This window comes from Vespula vulgaris, chromosome 1, assembly GCF_905475345.1.
Source record: "Vespula vulgaris chromosome 1, iyVesVulg1.1, whole genome shotgun sequence".
Classification (NCBI taxonomy): Eukaryota; Metazoa; Arthropoda; class Insecta; order Hymenoptera; family Vespidae; genus Vespula; species Vespula vulgaris.
The window spans coordinates 14,962,883-14,983,086 of record NC_066586.1 but is presented as its reverse complement, the minus strand read 5'-3'; the positions used below and the strand labels follow the sequence as shown (position 1 = coordinate 14,983,086).

Sequence of the window (20,204 nt, the reverse complement as noted above, 5' to 3'; positions counted from 1 at the left end):
TTGAAATTGTTATTAATGAAATTTTTTATCTTTTGAGATCGCAAAGATTTTATGAACTAATATCTATCTCTTTTTTATTCTAATTTCCTACGAGGCAATAAATAAATAATTCATTTAATTTATTCCTCATGGGATTTCGTTTTTTCGTTTTTTCTTTCTTTCTTTCTTTTTGTTTTATTTTTCGTTCTTTTTCAGATCTTACTTCTAATGATGTTCATGTTTTCATTGGTAACTGCGATGCCTCGTCCAGGTGGTGATGGACACGAGCAGTAAATGACTCAAATATCCTTAGAAAATATAAATAAATCTCATACGTTCATAAATCTTTTCAATTTTCAATGCTTTTCAGTACCCACTTTATAATACACGTGCCACATTATATCCATAAGCATCACCATACGCGCGTAAAGAAAATTTATATACCGGTAGAATCACACGACGATGATCATCATCATGAACACGAAGAAGATGGCTGGTGACAAAGAGAGAAAGAGAGAGAAAGTTAGTTTCAAACGATTCTTCTCCAAACGTTATTACTGTTAACCTTTAACTTGCACTATTGTTATGTCAATTGTTACACGTTAATAAATTGTTGAATTGTTAAATCAATATCACTTATTTTAATTTTCTTCTTTCTCTTCGCTAAATTCTAATGTCTCCAATTACTGTTTAATTCTTTTAATCGGATGATTAGGCGAGAATAAAAAGACGTCAGATGAGATATTAGTTAATAATATTTATCAAACATATATGTATATACACACACATATATATATATGTACGTGTATATAAAAATAAAAATTGGATAACACAACGCAAAAGCATATGTACATATATTAATTAATCTTCATGTTGAACACACACATATTCCATCCCCTGGTAGTAATCCAAGGTTTTATATATCCTATTGATAAATCGATATCTATTTTGTACTGATCTTTCTTTCGATAAGTATTTTGGCGATGAGTATTTTACGAGAAACGTTGACTCGTTTCTTTCCTTATATTATTATTCGGAGATCAAAGAACGCATCTCCTATAATTCTAAATTATATAATCTGTAAATCAAAAATATATATAAAAATAGTAATAAAATAAAATAAGAAAAAATAAGATATAAATATATATATATTTACTAGAAAACAATGAATATTTTTTTAATGAAAATAATATTAAAAAAGAAAATAATTGTGATTATATTACAGAAAATATTTAATAATAATAGATTTTAATTAATGGAATATTCTTTTGATAGTCATTAAAATTATCTTATTAGGTAATAAAAATAAATAAATTTTTATAATTATTAAATCTATGAATGTTCTGATAATATTAAAATAACAATAATAATGATGATATTTATGTCAAGAAATCGTTGTCTTAAAATATTAATAACAATCAATCCACAAATATCGTAACGATCCGACTCCTATGACGGTCAAGGAGAAACTAAAGATATATAATTCAAAGTCATGTAGATATATATAAATCTGTGTAAGTACATACCTAACGATCAAAAACAAACGAATAACAAGATTAGAGACTCTGTCTACCACCACGACTTTTCTTCGTGAACTGGTACATGAACAGGTACATGAACTTTTTCAACTACTGGTACAGGTACATGAACTTTTTCGACTACAGGTACTGGTACATGAACCTTTTCCACATGGTGTATCGGAATCGGTACGGGTACTGGTACCTTTTTAACATGATGAACTGGTACGTGAATCTTTTTCACGTGATGATGATGAACCGTATGAACGTGATACGGTACATGAATTACATGATGAGAGCTAAAACGAAAATTAATTATTAAAAGGATGATTAGAAATTATTAAAATAATAAATGATTCAAAATTAATATAATTACAAATCATAAGAAAATGAATGATAGAAAATTAATAAAATCAAATCAAATCAAACGATACAAAATTAGTAAGTGTAATAAAAAAAAATTATAGTAAATAAAATTAATGTTACAAATAAAATAATTCATAGCGTTCCTTTCTTTCATTTTTTTTTCTTTTTTAATGATCACGATATAAAATCAAAAGATATTAAGTGATGTATAATTTATCGATAATGATAGGATACTTTTCTTTTTTTTTTACTTACTGGCCATGATGACCAGGTACGGGCGATGCTAAAGCCACAGTCAACATTCCGAACACGGACACCTGAAATACGATTGTGAATTTGTGATTATCACCATAAGGAAATAAATCGAGCTCGTACACCCGTCGCATCGGTTATCGAAATGCAGAACGGCATTTTTTACGAACGTTTCACTGCATTTCTCGACTGATGTACTTACATACATATGTATGTATTTCAACTGCATTACGACGACGTGAAAATACTTCGTTTTTACTGGTGAGATTGTCTCACATGTTCTATTTATTTTTTATGTATTATATATATATATATATATATATATATATATATATATTATAATATATAAGTGTATATTGCAAATATTACACCATATATAATATAATATGTAAATCCTATGTAGAAATGATGAAGCGATAATTATTGTCTTCAAAATAATTAAATTTTTTCACAAACCTTTTCAAAATAACATAACAAAATTAAAAAACTAAATTTACATAAAATTTCATGATCCATGTATTTCTCAGAAAAATATGAAAAATAAAAATAGAAATGAAAGTTAAATTAAATGAAATCTTAACAAGTGAAATTACACGACACCAATAAAATTGTACTCACGACAATGATGTATGAATTCATCTCGATGGTCTTCCTTTGACGGAAACAAAATCTTCCTTCGGTGATCTTCAACGAGGAATAAAAATTAACAAAAAGAAAAGATAAGAAAATTAAAAAAGAAAAAATATATAGAAACCACTTGGAAGAAAATTCGCAAAGAAAAAAAAATTACTTTTGTTTTCTTTTATATATATATCTTTTTTTTTTTAACGATAATACGTCGCAATCGATTGAGATGGTCTGCTTGACTTGATTTTATGAACGTCGATACGATTCTGCTTTTGACCGCTGGGGATGTGTGCTTATAAAGGACACGTGAGTGCCTTGGCCAAAACCACCCGGTGAAAATGATCAGGGTGGGGGAGAGAGTCATAGTCGTGAGACATTATAGTTACGTAAAAGCAAGGAAACGATCGCAGACCGTTACGTATGTAATGTTTTACGTATATATGTATAATAGTAACACAAGCTCCCAAAACGAAACATCGTCGTATGCTTGCAAGTGTCTGTGTGTGCGTGCGTGCGTGCGTGCGTACACGCGGACGATCGCGCGCACGCAACTCTCGGAATATTCGAAAGAAGCTGCGTAACAGTGCAACGTAGTATGCCTTCGTCGTCGAAAGTTCGAGTCCAATTTTTCTTCCATTTTATTAATTTGTGGTCTGTAGTTGATTAAATAAATTAAAAAAAAAAGAAAAAAAATTAAGATGGACGATTTTGTGATTAAAAAAAAAAAAAGAAAAGAAAAAATACAAATGTCAAATGTGCAAAGTTCGTGATTAGAGAAGTGCGCGTGAAAATATTTTTTTGGCCGTGTTTGTGCGTCTGAATTGCGTGAAAAAAAAAAGGAAAAAGAAATGTATATATCAAATTTAATATTAATCCAGTTACGTGTTTAAAAGAAATTTTTAGTTGTTTGGTATATGTTTGCTTTTTTTTTTTATTTTTTCGTTTAAATTACTTTCCATCCCTGTTAAAATCCTAAGACAATAGTCCGCCACGAAGTAAAAGTAAATGTTCACTTTATTTGCCAACTTGACTATAGTATTTCAAACGTAATTATACCGTATCATGGAACGCTATGGTTTTTAACGATAGGATACGGTTAACATTGAATTACCGTTTCTATTTGCATATTTAATGTGGCGTCACAAAATGCGAGACGATGAAGACGAACGTGTATGTTCCTTTATTAATAAGTCTAAAGCCTTCAATTTTGTTGTTCGTAATTTTGTCCGTCCGATTCTTCGTTAATCAATCTTTACTTGCATAAATATTTTCGTTACACCGTGTGAACACGTGCGGAACATGATAAATTCGAGTCTTATCGATTATCGCGGTAAAACCATTACTATAGTTTTATAATTATTATATAATTATAAGCTTCCGCATTTTCCGTAGACAAATACGTAGCTTTCTTAATTTGTTACAGCTTACGTTAATTATGATCGCATTACATCGATATCCACGATATGTTCTAAGATATTTTTTTTTATTTCGAATAAGAACCTTCATTAGTTAGTTTTATTTTTCCAAAGAAATATTGAATCGCATGATGAGCAATGTGTGTCGGAATTATATATATTTTATATCTAAATAAACAGTAGTTTTTTTTCTTTTTTTTAATGTAAAAAGAATATTATTTTTTTATAATATTTTTATAAAACTATTTTCTTTCAATAAAAAATACTATTCTTGTATACTATTATTATTATATATTTACTATTTTCTTTTTGATAAAAAAAATATTATATTATCATTTATCGTTTATTTAAATATAAAATATCGAATAAACAACTACTTATTGTTTATTGTTCATTTAAATAGAAAATAATGAAAATTCAAACCAATATATATGCATATGTGTGGATGTATATCGGTAGTATCTCTTATGTCCGGTAGAAAATTGATGGTTGTAAAAGAGTGAGAGCACAATGTTACGTGAACATTTTCTCGGAACACCATCGTTGTCGTTCGTTTATAAATCGTCGAATCACATTTAATTACGTTTTTTTGGAAGATACTTGATTAATTCGTTACAAAATGATCCTGAAGTTTTTGATTACCTAACCTCTCTTTCTTTCACATTTGCATGGAAAGTTTTACAGCTTCGTTTTATCGAAAACGCACTTAACGATCTTTATATCACGGCATTTCATCCTTTCGTTAAGAATTTTGTCTATAATAAACACATAATAAATAACTCGTGAATTTCAATGAACTTTCATTACGTGTTGGCGAATTATAAATATTGATTTTGTGCTTATACAAGACGCAATATATAAGAAACGAAGAAGAAAATGGATCGATTAATAAAACATGAACCAATCTCACACACACACACACGTGTGTGTGTGTGTGTGTGTATATAGCACGCACAAACCACACACGGATTATATCCAAATACATACCTACACGATGGATCAAAAGTTTCCAAATTATTTTTTCAAATCGATTAATTACTTTTTTCGAGAAATTTCAAGCTTATGATTGAATTCATAGTTTTACAAGATAAATTTGTAGATTTTAAATTTGTAAATTTTAAATTTGTAGATCCGAAAACAGACATTAACCTGAAAAGTCTCGTTAAAGATTAATATCATTCGATTCGATGATACATATAATATTATCTATGGAATTTTTTATTCTTTTTTTATATATGTATTTGTATATTTATATACATACATACATACATACATATATATATATATGTATGTATGTATTTATTAAACCGATTTATATATCTCCAAAACTTTATATCGATTTCACTATTTCGGAATCAGTATGATGCGTCGATAATATCATTACAATGTTGTTTGTATGTACGCAATAGAAAGAAATCGTCCACTATCTTCCTCGTAACTTTCAATGTTTATAACGTGCTGTTGCTCGCTTGTGAAATGTCAGTCGAATGTACTTACTTAGTTATGTATACAACGTAAGTCGGTTAAATAATCCAAATCATTTCTAATATCTAAGTATCGCATGTTAATACGACGAAAATAAGAAAGGTTAATTAGAAGTATCATATTTTTATTCTACAATCTTGGATTGTCGCTCGATCGATAAACTATCATATCGTATTTAGCGAAAGTAAGTTGCGTAAATCATACAACTATTTTTTTTATCGAATATTGTTAAAAAAAAAAAGACGAAGAAAAAAAAATGACGAAGCTATATTGACACGGAAAAATATTTGATTCACTATTCGACGAATTTACGTTTACGTTTGTTGCGAATCGGAAATAAACAATGTCGTTCAAGTGCAAGTTTAAAGGTTAGTTATCGTCCATTCGTCGGGAATTTCTTGATCGGTCATCTTTGTATACGAATCCTCGTAAAGTGAGTTATATTCGTTTAATCTTTTTTCCTTCTTTTTTCCTTTTTTTTTTGTACTCTCTTGCACCAACGAAGCCGACAGAGTTACAGCAGGAAGTGGTGCAGCTCGCATACTTAAAATATCCTTCATACAGGGAGAAAGCGTTTCGTAACCAAACGTACATATATATCTTTATATATCTCCTTTATGTGCCTACGGGATAAAGGTATGATCATCGTAAATTAGAAAAAGGATATTAAAGGAGAGCACGCTATTCGACGACCGAACCAACGACTGCCTTTTATTCTATTCTATGACGAGGAATTTTCAAGTTCGGAACTAGAACTGGATCTGGATAAATAACCTATTAAATAAAACGATTATCTTCCGGCTTTCGAACGTTGCAAATGTCCTTTTGAAAGCTGAGGGTAATGTACGGGACGTTTTGCGTTACGTCATACTATACATTATTTTGGTTAGAATATCCTAGAGAATTATATCGTTGTACGAGTAACGATAATAATTTAGATCTGTTTCTTTTATAATTTTTTTTTTTAACGCTCTCGTCGTTTTCTATCATATCAAACGAATTAATTTTCTATTGAAATCTGAACGACGAATTTTGGTTAGAAATTCGAATTTTGTTTTATTTCACGATCTCACGTTGCGAAGTATCATATCGTAATTTCAATAAAGTTTGGAAATGTTTTGAAATAAAAGTGAAATTTGTCGAAAATGAGAAGTAAAAGATTAAGGTATTCAAATTTAATTAGATTTTTAATTTGTTCAAAATTTCTATCTAATATCAACGGATTTTTATCGGCAATATTTTATGAGGTTATCTTTCGAAAGTTATGTTAAGAAATTTTCAATGAATTATCATAAATACGATTTTCTATTTGTTAGGACTCGTGAAAGTTATTTAGTCGATGTTCGATTTTGAGAGTAATATATACATCATCGTGCGACGAAAGGAAATGAGGGATATGGTGAATGAAAGTTTAACGTTGGAACTCGTCCAATGTGCGGCAATATAGTATATATGTGCTATTGCCATAAATGATAGATAATCGTTCGGAAACAACGTGGGGAAATTGACGGTTGATACATGGTAAAAATCTACATTGTTGCTCTACTTCCTTTTCACCATATAAAAGTACGTAAAACTACTTTTACTTTGTGACAGTAGACAATGATCGTAAACTCTCGATACTTTTTTTTTACTCTTATCTAGATATCATTTTTTATTTGATATAATTTTTCAATCATATCGTGTTTCTCTTTAAAAGTGATTGTTACACTGTTTTGGATAAATGTCAAAAGAATTTACTTTGAAGTACATAGGTTATTAAATGCTGCAGGTTTTTTTTTCTTCCTACATTTAGTTATAAAACACTATATTATACGTAGGAATGTCAGTCTCTCCTGCCTTCGCACTTGGTCGAACGAAAACTTAGATCATCTTGTCAATATAAATTAAATACACAATTATTTTTTCTTTTTTAACTTTGTGGCTATTTCATTTTGTGGTTTTTGCCAATCTAATGGTTTACGACGATACATAGGCCATGGTGGTACTGTGATTAATGCAGCCATTACAAAACCTGCCCCTAGAATATAAATAGTTTGAGAGAATTGTTGAATGACGTATCCCCATATAAGACCAACGACCTGCGCAATAAATGTTGTCGCAATTTTAAACGTTTTATTAATGAATTGTCAAAATAATTAACAATAGAATATTATTTACTAGGATACTAACCCCAAAGAGAGTTATGATGACTCTTGATAATTTCTCTGCTCTAGCCTGGCCATCATAGTCCTGTAACGATACATATTTAATTAAAATTTATATATGTATGATATTTTACATATCATTACATAAGTACGATATTTCGTAAATATTTCTTTATATTAAAATCTAATAATTACTTTATTTATCAGTAATCCTTAACACACAAAATTTAAGAACTGTATCTTGTTTCTGACATATGGAGACGCATAACCTCTAAATTTTTCATGCATTGAAAAGATTTATAATTCATTATCGCCGAGCTATTATTTTTAGATTTAAATCAAATTATATTTATGACTTACCATATACGTAGGTATAGACTTAAGATATTGTACCCAAGAACTCATTATTTTAAATAAATAAATATTATAGACGTGGCAACATATAACCCCTCGTAGCAAATTGTGAAGTGATAAAGCTATACTGCTAGAACAGTGCCATCTGCAAGGAAATTCTATAACTACTCCGCTTAGTCATTAGTATTTCAAACACACGCGAGTAGATGTATTATAAAATAGCGTGTTTTCAGGCGTTTTCGATTTATTTGTTGCCTATTATCTATACGAAAAGAATGAATAAATAATCAAACAATAATTTTTTTTCTTGTTTAACACCCATAAGAAGAACATTTATAAATTCTTATAAAATAATACTGTTGTGTGTTTAATCATATAATATTTGTATATTATACATGTGCTTTTTATAATTTAAAATTATAAAAAATGTTCTCTTATATTTTCCATCACTAATTTTTCTCTATAAATTTATATATTTACATAATTATTTTTATCCTAAAGCATCGGTAGTCCACGTTGATATCGTCATAATATTGTTTTGTTGTGCGAAATGTACAGCATCGGCGATTGTAGGAAATAATCCAAAAGTATGATCGTTGGATTCTAATAAATTACACTTATTCATTGTTTCATAAACGGAACCGCAAGATCCAGTAATAAAAACGGATACGTCAATATCATTATATTCGTTAATTAAATTTTTTAACGTTTTTACACCGGCAGGATCGATATATGTCACTGCCGAAAAATCCAATATTAGAGTTCGTATCTATAAAAATGTATATTAATTAATTAATCTTTCGATTATTTGTAACAAATAAATATTATTAAAAGCAATTATTACACACAGCTAGTAATAAATTTATTAAAGAGAGCATAGCGAATATACTAACAAAAGAAAAAAAAAGAAAAGGGAAACGAAAGAAGAAGAAAGAAAAAAATAATTACAGCTTCCTTAGCCGGTGTACTGCCATAATAACGATTCGAAGAATTTCTACCAATATAAAGTTGTTGGGAGGAACACGAAGATGGTTCGTTGAAGTCAGAATTTGAATATTTTATCTAAAAAAGAACAAAAGAAATAAAATTGAATACAATATACCTTTCGAAGATTTTTACAAATTTATTTTATAAATTTATATACCTCTTCTGTTCTCTCATCTTCGACAATCTTTTTAGAATCTTTCATCATTAATACTTTTCTTGGTGTCACTTTAGTGAGTTTGTAAACTTTCTCACAAAAATGTTGCCTAGATGCAAAGTTCAGACTTCCCGAATAATGAAATATCTTAATACCTGCTATCTCGATGGTCTGAAGGAAAAAATTTATATATTGTCACGATTGAATTGATAATGAAAGAAATTTTATACAAATTTGTCATACTCCTTTGTATCTTTTGGTGTCCAAATAGAGTTCGGTACCGGGTGCCAATGCAAGTAAACATGCATAGGGTTTAGTAGCAATAACTATTAATTTTGCGAGGCATACAAGCAAACCTACGAGTAGACCATATTCGACGTCCAACAAAATAACAGTAAGAAATGTGATAGCCCATATAATGGCATCTATTTTATCCAAATTCCAAAACTTTAGGAACTCTTTAATTTTCATCAGCATACCTTGAAGAGCCACGACTATTATGCTGGCTAGGATACACTAAAATATAATTAAACGAGTATTTAATGATCGTTCATATAACACATGAGATAATACACGGTGTTTCGAATAGTATCGTCAAGAATTATTTCTCTATAAAAACTTGTTTTTTTTTGAGTAAATTAATGTCATATAAATTCCAATTTTTCGATCGTATGGTTTTAAATAGCAAGAAATGTGATGTCTCATTAAAAAAAAAAAAAAAAAAAGAGAAAAAGCACTAAATCTTGAACAATCCTGAATTAATTAAATTAATAAAAATTCATGAATATTACCCGTGGGAGGGGTTCGAAGAACGGTCCAATCCATAGTAATACACTGACTAAAATCCCACAAGATATCAAGCTTGCTAATTGAGTATGTCCGCCAACGCTTTCTTGGATCAATGATCTCGATAATGAGGCGGTGAATGGCATGCAAGAGAAAAACGATCCGAAAAGATTGCCAAGACCCTAGAAAAATATAAAAAAAAAATTTGTTCAGTATTATATCCTTCATTATGAATTTTTATTGTTTGTGTACTATAAAAAAAAAGGAAGAAAAACTTTGCGGTATGTTGAAATGTAATAGATAATTGTACTTACCTGGGCAACCAATTCTTGATTGGCATCTACTTCGTAACCAGCCTTTTGCGCAAAGATCAAAGCCATTGACATAGATATAGTATAGGAAACTAAAGTGATTACGAAGCTGTCGAGTAGAACGTTTGGTATCAGAGAAAGTGGAGGCATTGATGGTTCTGGCAATCTAAAAGATATGAGCATGCGCATGAGCATGAGCATAAGCTCAATGAGCAAACATAAACGTAAGCGTAATCATAATTATAAAATTTTTCTAAGTACAACATATTTTATTGTTGATTAATGTTACGAGTCAAAATTATTAGTATAAATTTACCCGACTGGTATATCACCGACTATCTTGATATTGTATACCTCTGTCAAGTTCATATACATTGATATCAAAGTACCGCTTATTACTGCCAACATTTCTATAGGTATTGGAAATGGACTTATTTTTGCGAATCTTGGCTAGAAAATATAATAATTATTATTTTATGTCATATTTAATGTCGTATATAATATATACGAATGTCCCAACAAAAAGTATTCTTCAGGGTTATTGTGAAATCTAATGATTTTTTTCGAAAACATATTTGACTTGTTTCGGTGTTTTTCGAAAATAATATTATATTTTATAATAACCTTGATGGACATTTTTCGTATATATATATATTACTTACTTTTAAAAACTCATTATTAAATATCAAAATAACGATCGTTATGGCTGATAAACTCAAAGCAGCCAGATTGACTTTATCGAGATTATTGAAGATGTCGAAGTAGGTCTAAAAGATGATGGAAAACAAATGTTTACATATGTAATTATTTCAATTGAAGTATATAATAGAAATATTACAGGAGGATGTACTCGTACTCACGAGAATTAATTTAAATATACCTCTTCGCGGTATTAATGTTAAACCAAGAAGATCCTTCACTTGTGACGTGAAGACATGCAATCCAGCAGCTGTGGTGAAACCACTTATTAGGCTATCGGCCAAGAACGAAGATATAATACCCAATCGTAATATGTACATTCCTAACTAGACCAGATACCTTGAGTTACACGTTAAATATCGATTCGATCATTGATTAGGAGAACATTTAACATCGTCACCTGCGTTAGACCAACGACGAATGTCACAACGGTAGCCACTTGTATCGATGTGTAATGATCATTCGTCATACCCGATGCCGTTGTTATGTTCTCTCCATAGATCTGTGTGCTATTCGAAAAATTTTCCGGTGAGCTATAGGTCATTACTACTTTGCCTGTCATCATGCATACGACCGCGAATGTACCTACAATTTAGAGGATAGAATATGTAATTGAAGAATAAAAGTGTCTTTTTAAGATCAAATAAATTCATTCGAAAGAAACTTACCCATCGAGTTGTGTCTGGATGTACCGAATAAAAAATATACTAAAACTGGAAAAAACGCCATGTAAATACCAATTATGGATGGTACATTGCCCAAAATTGCATATGCCATTCCTGTCAAATAATAATAATAATGAGTTACCTATTTGGAAAAAGATTATAATTAATTTCATTAGAAAAAGAATTACATTAAAGATATACATTCAAATTCATATTGAAAGTAACAAGATAAAAATTGTAGATATTTTTCAAGTGTAAATTCGAAATTTATATTAAAAAGTCAACGAGATAGAAACTGTTTGCATAAGAAATTAATAATATTTTTCAAAGGTAAATTATAATTTGTGATAAAAATAAGAAAATAAAAACTTTAATTAAGTCTATAAAATTTTTAATTTATATTTTAATATATGATAAAAGAATTCTATTAATTTTCATCTTAATTACAAAAAAATAATTCAATATATATATATATATATTTATAGATAATTTTTAATTGTATAAAATTACAAATTATAAAAAAATTATACCTTGAGGTATGTGCATCACGGCAACAGTAATACCTGCTACGAGATCACCAAGAATATTATCCCTCCAATTATACTCTGGTAGCCATGAAATCAAGGGTACAGATTTTTTAAATATTTTCCATGGGTCAGCTTTCCTCCATCTCTTGGATACCTCTTCGGTAACTATCACAAGATAAACTCGTAATAATAAATCAAAAGAAAAAGAAAAGGAAAAAAAGTATTATTTCAAGGACTCGTTTCGCTTTCGCGGAGATGAAATCCAACAAGTCCAACTATTAACAACTAAACCAAGATAAAAGTGATTTAAGGTCACTGACTCGACTTACGATTTCTCTTTGGTTTCGCATACTTGCACGTTCGATGCAGTTCGTCTTGACGATATATCGGTCGTATTACCGTCATTTCCGATGTTATCGTTGCCATATTTTTTCTTTGAATAGTCTGTTGAAAAAAAGAAAAAGAGACCGAAGTAAAATTATTGAAAATAAAAAATGATCAAAATTGGTACGGCATTCTTGATAAAAATGATGGTTTTTTTCGAATAAACAAACAAACAAACAAATAAATAAATAAATAAATAAACAAATAAATAAAAGAATTTCATATTCGACGTGATAAAAATCCAATTTTTTCTTTTCATTTACTTTGCAGTATTCTCTTAAAAGAAAACATTACTTTTGACGAATAAAAAGAAAAACAATAAAAAAAATGAAAAACTATAAAATATTTTTATTGTCAGAATAATGCAGGCTAATAATTCTTCGAGTATAGAAAGCACATGACAGAAATATATTTGTCTGGTTTCTTTTTACGCTGATAATTCGTAACGAGGTATTGTTTCGAAAGAAAAGACTCGTTTTTTTTCGTGAAGAATGTCGTACATGCCAAATATTTTTGTTTTGTTAATAATTCGGTTCGTGCTAAAGTCGAAAAGTTCACTTGTTTTTTCAAGAACGTCTAATTAAATGCAAAATAAAAAAAGGAATACATTGAACAAAAAAAGAAAAAAGCAAAGAAATTAATTTCAAATAAATAATAAATTCGACAAAATTTATGTGTATATATATACACATACATATATAAAACTTAATTTTCATCAATAAGAAAAATTAATTTCAAATGAATTATAATTTTCACCAACGAAAAAAGAAATTAATTTTAAATAAATTTTTTTGAAGAAAAAAAGTTTTCAAATAAATCTTTTTATTTTCGTTTGTTTTTTCTTGAATTTCTAAAACTAAAATTCAATGAAGTGATTCTACTGTTCTCTTTTATCATCTTTCAGTATAAAATTGTATCGAATTCTTCCAAAAATATCAGGGTAAATACGATAAGGCTGATTATTACACATGATTGATCATAACAAAGACGACGTAGGAGAATTCCAATGATTTTATTTATTTATTTTTTTTATTATCTCCGAGACTTTCCTTCGCTACAAATTTAAGACATTAGTTACCATTGCTTTGTGATTGTAAATGTGCGATTAGAATGGCAAATAAATGGGACATATATTATCGAAGAACGCTAACGTTTAACCGATACGAATGATTTAGTTCGAAAGGAGGCCTATTACTTTCCATGATATATATGCTTATGCAATGATGCTCATCGAAACGTCTTTCTGAACATTGCGTAGTTTGAATCTAAAACGCAGATGACATAAATAAATACACACACACACACACACACGCACACGTTTGCTCATTTGTTTTTTCAAGAATGTGTTTAATTATACATATCCATATACATATTTATACGTCATTAATATGTATGTCATTAATATAAATTAATATATATATATATATATATATATATATATGTATGTATGTATGTATAATTACATTATTCGTTTTTATATATAAAAAAAATATTGAGTAGATGAAAACTTAATTTTTTATCGATGTATTTTATAATAATTTTATTTCTCTTTATCTTTTTTTTTTTATATTGTCATCATAGAAAATTGTGTCTAATATATTTGATAACTATTTAACAAAATTAAACAAATTATTTATATTTATATATACATGTGATTTGATGTTATTTATTTTATTAATTTCTTTTTTCATTGTTTTCTTCCTTCGTGCTATTATTCCAGAAACTTTGTACGACATCTTTCATAATTGTTTAACAAAACTGATCTATATTAATGCAAATATTAAACAATTTTTTATGTATGCCCCCAAAATACTTTATGGAGAAATAATTTGCTTTTCGTTGAATTCCATAAATTGTGTTATAATTAAGTATAAAAAAACGAAATAAATATGAGACACAAACTTTCAATTCCGTTATTTTACAAATGAATGTTTGTCCAATAATTAATTTATAAAGGAAAAAACAAAAAAGAAAAAAAAAGAACCATTAATCTTCATTTTACACACTTTACTCACTGCTTTCCTCTATAACGCTCTGAGACATTAACACGGTTTGAACGACAACCGAAAACTGACATTGAGAAACTAGAAGTAATAAAAGTCTACGAATGAAAGCAGTAATGTCGACAAGATATCCAAATATTATCACATTACGTCCTGTCTCGTTAGTTTCATGATATATGCATGATAAAGATAATGAGAATACGCCAAGAGACTAGCTTTAAACTCGAAACGTCTTCATCAACGTTTTTTTTCTCTCGTTGTTTTGCAACGAATTGATTGCGAATGACGAATGAATTGATAATCCAATAAATAACTGAAACGCAATTTTCTTTTTCCTTTCTTTTTTTTTTTTTTTATATTGTAACCAAATAAGAAATTATTATAAAAAATAAATATGTTCCTTTTTTATTGACTAATGAGTAACGAAGAAAAAAAGACAATATATTAAAAAACTATTAAAGAAAAATGCACGCACACAATAGTGTATATTGTTTAATAATAATATATTTTTTATATGCAATGATATACGCAGTCTCATTATTATGAAATTTATTTACTATATTTATTCAATAAATATAATATTTAATATATAAATATTATGCGATATAAAAATGTATGGAATAAGAAAAAAAAAATAAAATAAAATTAAGTAATAAAATACCTTATCATTTAGTTGCGAAAAGATGTGAGTTGGAAATCGTAGATACGAGAGACGCTGTGGTCCAGACAACAATGAGAACCCGTCTCCGATCTCTCCCTCGATCTTGGGAGATCGAGCGAGCAATTATCATTGCGACACGCGCCATGAGATCTCGTTAAGCTTTTCAACTCGCGGAATGCTCCGAGCGAAATGATTTCCAACGACAAATTCAACAAACTAATCTCTCTTCTTGAATAATTTATTGGCATCCTCATCTTTCACTTGTTATTTGTCTTAGTTATTTAATACTTTCTCGTTAAATAATTATTCTCGTTAAAATAATAAAAATAAAAGCGAATTACAGAATCGCCCGATTTCTCTCTCTCCTTTTTTTTCTTTTTCTTTTATTCCGAAATGTTTAGAAACGAAATATTGTGTCACTTATTTTATTATAATATACAAATAAATATAAATACGAATCGTATCTAATTCTTTTTAAATGGGATTTAATCGAGAAACTAAATATTTTCAAACATTATTACGTCGTATATTTAATATCATTCAATGTTCATAGAAACGTCCACGTTTAAGAATGCATTAATTAATAAACAAAACAAATGAAATAAAAATTTTCCTCTCCATACTCCTTGTTTCTAAAAACGCTTGAAACGAAATTTTTTCTGATCTGAATTTATACTCGAGAAAAAAATGATCGCGAATACGTATAAATCATCGATGGAATATTTTTTCTTATATTCCTCTCGTAAAATAAAATGTCTGATCTTATCGCTCATACATATGTACACACACACGTACATAGATTTATTTACTATATGCATATACCTATGTAATACATTATTCTCCTACATTTTTCCGATATCAAAGAGTTATGTCTTTGTAATAGACATAAAAGAAAAGAAAAAAAAAGAAAAGAAAAAAGAAAAAATGAAAAAGCGAATGAAATATCTCGGATGAGGAAACTAATGGAAAGAACAAACCTTTCCTTTGTGTTATCTTCTTCGAAGAAATATCGTCGTCGTCGTCGTCGTCGTCGTCGTCGACGGAGAGGGATAAGAAGGATAAGGAAGAGGATGAGAAGATCGAAGTATCCTTAAAAAAGATTTACGATTTGTACGCTCGATTAAACAAGCTGAATGTGAATCCAAAGATTGCTGGAATGCTTTTTGTAAAAAACGTCTATATATATATATATGTATGTATGTATGTATAAATGAATAATTCCGGAATAATATTTGCAACGTGAAAGGTCTCGTGTAATGTTTAGTAGAAGGAAAGTGTTGTTGACCGATCGCGCGTTACTCGATTACTATACTGAACTCACTATGTTTGTCTCGCATAACATAGAATGGTGAAGGTCTTGCTTCGTCATATATGCCGAACATTCACTCGTTAACTACGTACGGTAACATTCGTTGAAAGGTTACTATCTAGGGTCTTGTTTTTATGACTGGTCTTCTTTTTTCTTAATTTTTTTTTCTTTTTTTTTTTACAACCACCTACGTCAATAAGATCTTAATTAGGTCATGATTTATTGCAAGTTAAAATGATTAATTTAAATCTTACTTAATTTTGTTTCTCTCTCTCTCTCTCTCTCTCTCTCTGTCTCTATCTCTCTCTCTTGTCTCTCTTCTTTAAAATTTTTGTTATGACTGACTTGTTCGCGAAATTTAATATCTGATACTACATCATAACATCGTATTATATAAATTATTTGTTTCAGTATATAAACGTAATGAACACTTGGATATCTTTTTTTTATTTGATTAACTTCGATTCAAGAATTTTTCAAAGACAATTAAAGTGGGATAACTCCCGCACGAACTCCTGTTATTTTCCTTTCATCCCATCTATCCCATTTTTCTTCTCTTTTGAACTCTTCGTTACGGCAAAGTTTTTAACAGAATGTAATATCTTTCAGGCGTTTATCGTATCATAGAAATGATTGTATTTGTTTCCTCATTCAAGTTACATCATTGGAATAATATGGAACGAATTGTAAATGAATATACGTCAAAGAAAAGATAAGATTGGCTTGTTATGAAAATATCAAGATATGCCAGATATATTTGTTTAGAATTTTTAATTAATGCCGAATCGTCTAGAATGATTTTAGTGATTTTTAGTAATTTTTAATAAAGAGGTGTAATAATTATTTGTAAATGAAATCGACATTAATACACACACACACACACACACACACACACAGAGAGAGAGATATACACACATATGCGATATACATATAATTTATTATATTATATATACACTTACGATTTTTTCCGATATCATATTTAACGAATTATGTAACAAACTTAATTATTTCAATTTGCTCTATTTAAGAAGAGACTTGAAATGCTCATTTTGTAAAGGTGTTTGTTTGTCTTTGATAAACATGTTTTATCTCGATTTACATTGATATAAAAATTAAGACTATTCATTACTACTGGTTTTATAATAGTTTAAGCTTATTAATGAGTATTCTCATAATTTTTGAAAGATTTTGATGAATATGATATCATTTTAAAGATAAAGGTCATATTCAAAAGAAAAAATCATATTCAAGCAAGGCCATGGCTTTTACGAATCTTTGAAAAAGCTTTATTTTCTTCGAAAAAAGTCGCATCAAAAATTATGTTTCTTCGATAATAATCTATAAATAAAAATAAAATTTTTTAAAAAATTCGAATAAGCCATCTCCTCACTTAAACCTTTATCTTTAAAATGAGATCATGTTCATAAACATTTTTCGACAATTCTTGACGCTATTTTCAATAGTTTTTGTAAAGAAACGCGTTTTGTTATGGTAATTTATTCAAGTATTTTAATAAGCTTTTGACTGATATTTTTTGATAATAATAAATAAATGCGTGTTCAGTTGTTCATACTAATGGGTCTTAAAAATAAATTGCATAATTATTTAAGTGATGTACATATAATGAACACGGAGTACAATAAATTAATATTTAAAGAATAGTACTTTTAATTAAATTAAAACACGGCTCGTAATACGTGTTGAATATGAAATAATTTTAATGAATATTTCAATGTAGTTAAATTTTGACCTCTGAGTCATTACCTTTATCTAGTAACAACAAAAACAGACTCTTCAGTGACTTTGACTGATATTAAACTAGTTTTCTTTTCTATTCCGACGAGTACACACCGTTGATCGCACTTTCCGGACGTCTAAGCTTTAATAATTTATAATATCGATAATTTTATAGTTGTTTAAACGATCTTTAATGTAGACGAAATATAATAAACTTATATCTAAATAATAATATATTTAAACATTACAAGGCTCGTAATACGCAATACAAGAAACGTACAAGAATCTAATTTAAAATTCTAATACTTAAATATTTTGACCTTGCGGTCGTTGGCTACGTTTATCATCAACAATAACAAGCGTTTAAGAAACTTTACCGGTTATAGAATTAGTTTCCTTTTACATTTCAATGAGTAAACATCGAAATTTTCTAATCTCATAAATTTTCCATAAATTTTTCTTATAACAATGATAGTTACTATTTTATTTTTATTTTTTTTTGATTCCGAACATTATCGCAATGGTGCACGAGATTAAGAAGCTAATCGAGCATTGCATAATAAAAATAAAAAGTCGATCGGGATAAAAAAAACTCATCTACAATTTGTTATTTTCGTCAAAGTTCTTCATCATCTTGGAGCAGAAGCAGGCTTGTGCAGCAACAACGAAGACTTGAATGAAGTATATTTTTATATCCAACATTTCAAATACTTTTAACATTTCCTTGTTAAAATATAATAATCAGTTTTTACGTTTTAAAAGTTTCTTGTGAAAATGCATGACAATGAAGTAATCGTGTGGTTGTATCGTTAAGATAAAGATAAAAATATCGCGAAGTAGAAATAGTTTGTTTTGTTTTGTTCGCGTTTAGCAATTTAAACAACAAGTGAATATGTTTCAATTTCGTTATAATTAGTTCACAATGTTTTTTGCTTTTTAACAGTCCAGAGGAATTGTACCTCCTTCAGATAATATTGGTAGCTAGAATTTTAGAGTTTCTATATTGTATTATTACTATTACTATAGTAATAATATATAATATAATAATATAATAATAAGAATAATGACGAGAAGAAGAAATAGAAAAAAAATATATATATACATTTACATTATATAAATTAATTTTCGTATGGATTATATTTATTATCGTTTACGCGTTAATATCGTAAAATAAATGCGTACCAGCGTTACGTTCTATTTGTATATGGATTATTGCGACAAGTCCTCCATCGTTAAAGAAGAAAAAAATGTGAGTTCATAATCCACTAACACTATCTATTCTAATTTACACTAACTTGATCATTATTTTGCATACTAGAATATTATAACTTCACAAGCTTATAGATTGATAACATAGATACATTGTCATAATAATATTTCACATTTGCATTTCTAATTCATATTTTGTTTCTACTTGTCGTTGAAGTCACATACACTTTGAACGAAAAATGATGAACTGTCTTACTACGTAATATCACAAATCATTTTTTGTCCTCTCTCTCTCTCTCTCTCTCGTTCTTTTTCTCTCTCTTTCTCTTTCTTATTTGTATCACCTTGTTGATAAATTTTTTAATCGTAATAAAATTTCGTAAATCAACGGACGTACACTTGGTGCACTCGATACCAAAGCTAATTCGATAACAAACTATGCAGACTACATATGTATGTTATCAAGCGAATTGTCCTCATTCGATTCTGCAATTCATGTATTGAATATATCGGTAATTAATCAAAATTAATTAATACCAGATGCGTCTTCAATAACTCTGTTTTTTTTTTCTTTTTTTGAAAAGATACGTACGAATCGGAATTAATCATAAGAATTTTTAATATTTCTTT

General features: G+C 28.5%; 1 protein-coding gene across 9 annotated transcripts; it reads right to left on the bottom strand.

The window, feature by feature from the left end:
• Positions 1–822: 822 nt before the first annotated feature.
• On the bottom strand, positions 823–20,060 carry LOC127072677 (pendrin-like). 9 transcript variants are annotated; one of them, XM_051013304.1, is made up of 17 exons: positions 19,548–20,060; positions 12,601–12,715; positions 12,275–12,436; positions 11,748–11,858; positions 11,480–11,664; positions 11,241–11,405; positions 11,043–11,147; positions 10,697–10,830; positions 10,384–10,546; positions 10,075–10,251; positions 9,527–9,799; positions 9,287–9,454; positions 9,091–9,204; positions 8,623–8,911; positions 8,149–8,404; positions 7,814–7,873; positions 7,262–7,661 (listed from the first exon to the last, which is right to left on the bottom strand). In XM_051013304.1, the coding sequence occupies exons 2-14, from the start codon at positions 12,695–12,697 to the stop codon at positions 8,633–8,635; spliced, it is 2,133 nt and encodes a 710-aa protein (XP_050869261.1). In that variant the 5' UTR covers positions 12,698–12,715; positions 19,548–20,060; the 3' UTR covers positions 7,262–7,661; positions 7,814–7,873; positions 8,149–8,404; positions 8,623–8,632. The 9 variants fall into 9 exon arrangements, with proteins under 9 accessions (XP_050869291.1, XP_050869261.1, XP_050869251.1 ...); XM_051013294.1 differs by lacking the exon at positions 19,548–20,060 and adding an exon at positions 16,297–16,626; XM_051013268.1 differs by lacking the exon at positions 19,548–20,060 and adding an exon at positions 15,320–15,525.
• Positions 20,061–20,204: the final 144 nt, after the last annotated feature.

Bases quoted from the DNA above. Each gene is read 5' to 3' on its own strand.
- LOC127072677 (XM_051013304.1), bottom strand. From the start codon at position 12,697: ATGGCAACGATAACATCGGAAATGACGGTAATACGACCGATATATCGT. The intron at 11,859-12,274 runs GTATAATTTTTT...ATTATTTGACAG, and splicing joins CGTGATGCACATACCTCAAG to GAATGGCATATGCAATTTTG. The intron at 9,455-9,526 runs GTATGACAAATT...TTTTTCCTTCAG, and splicing joins ACACCAAAAGATACAAAGGA to ACCATCGAGATAGCAGGTAT.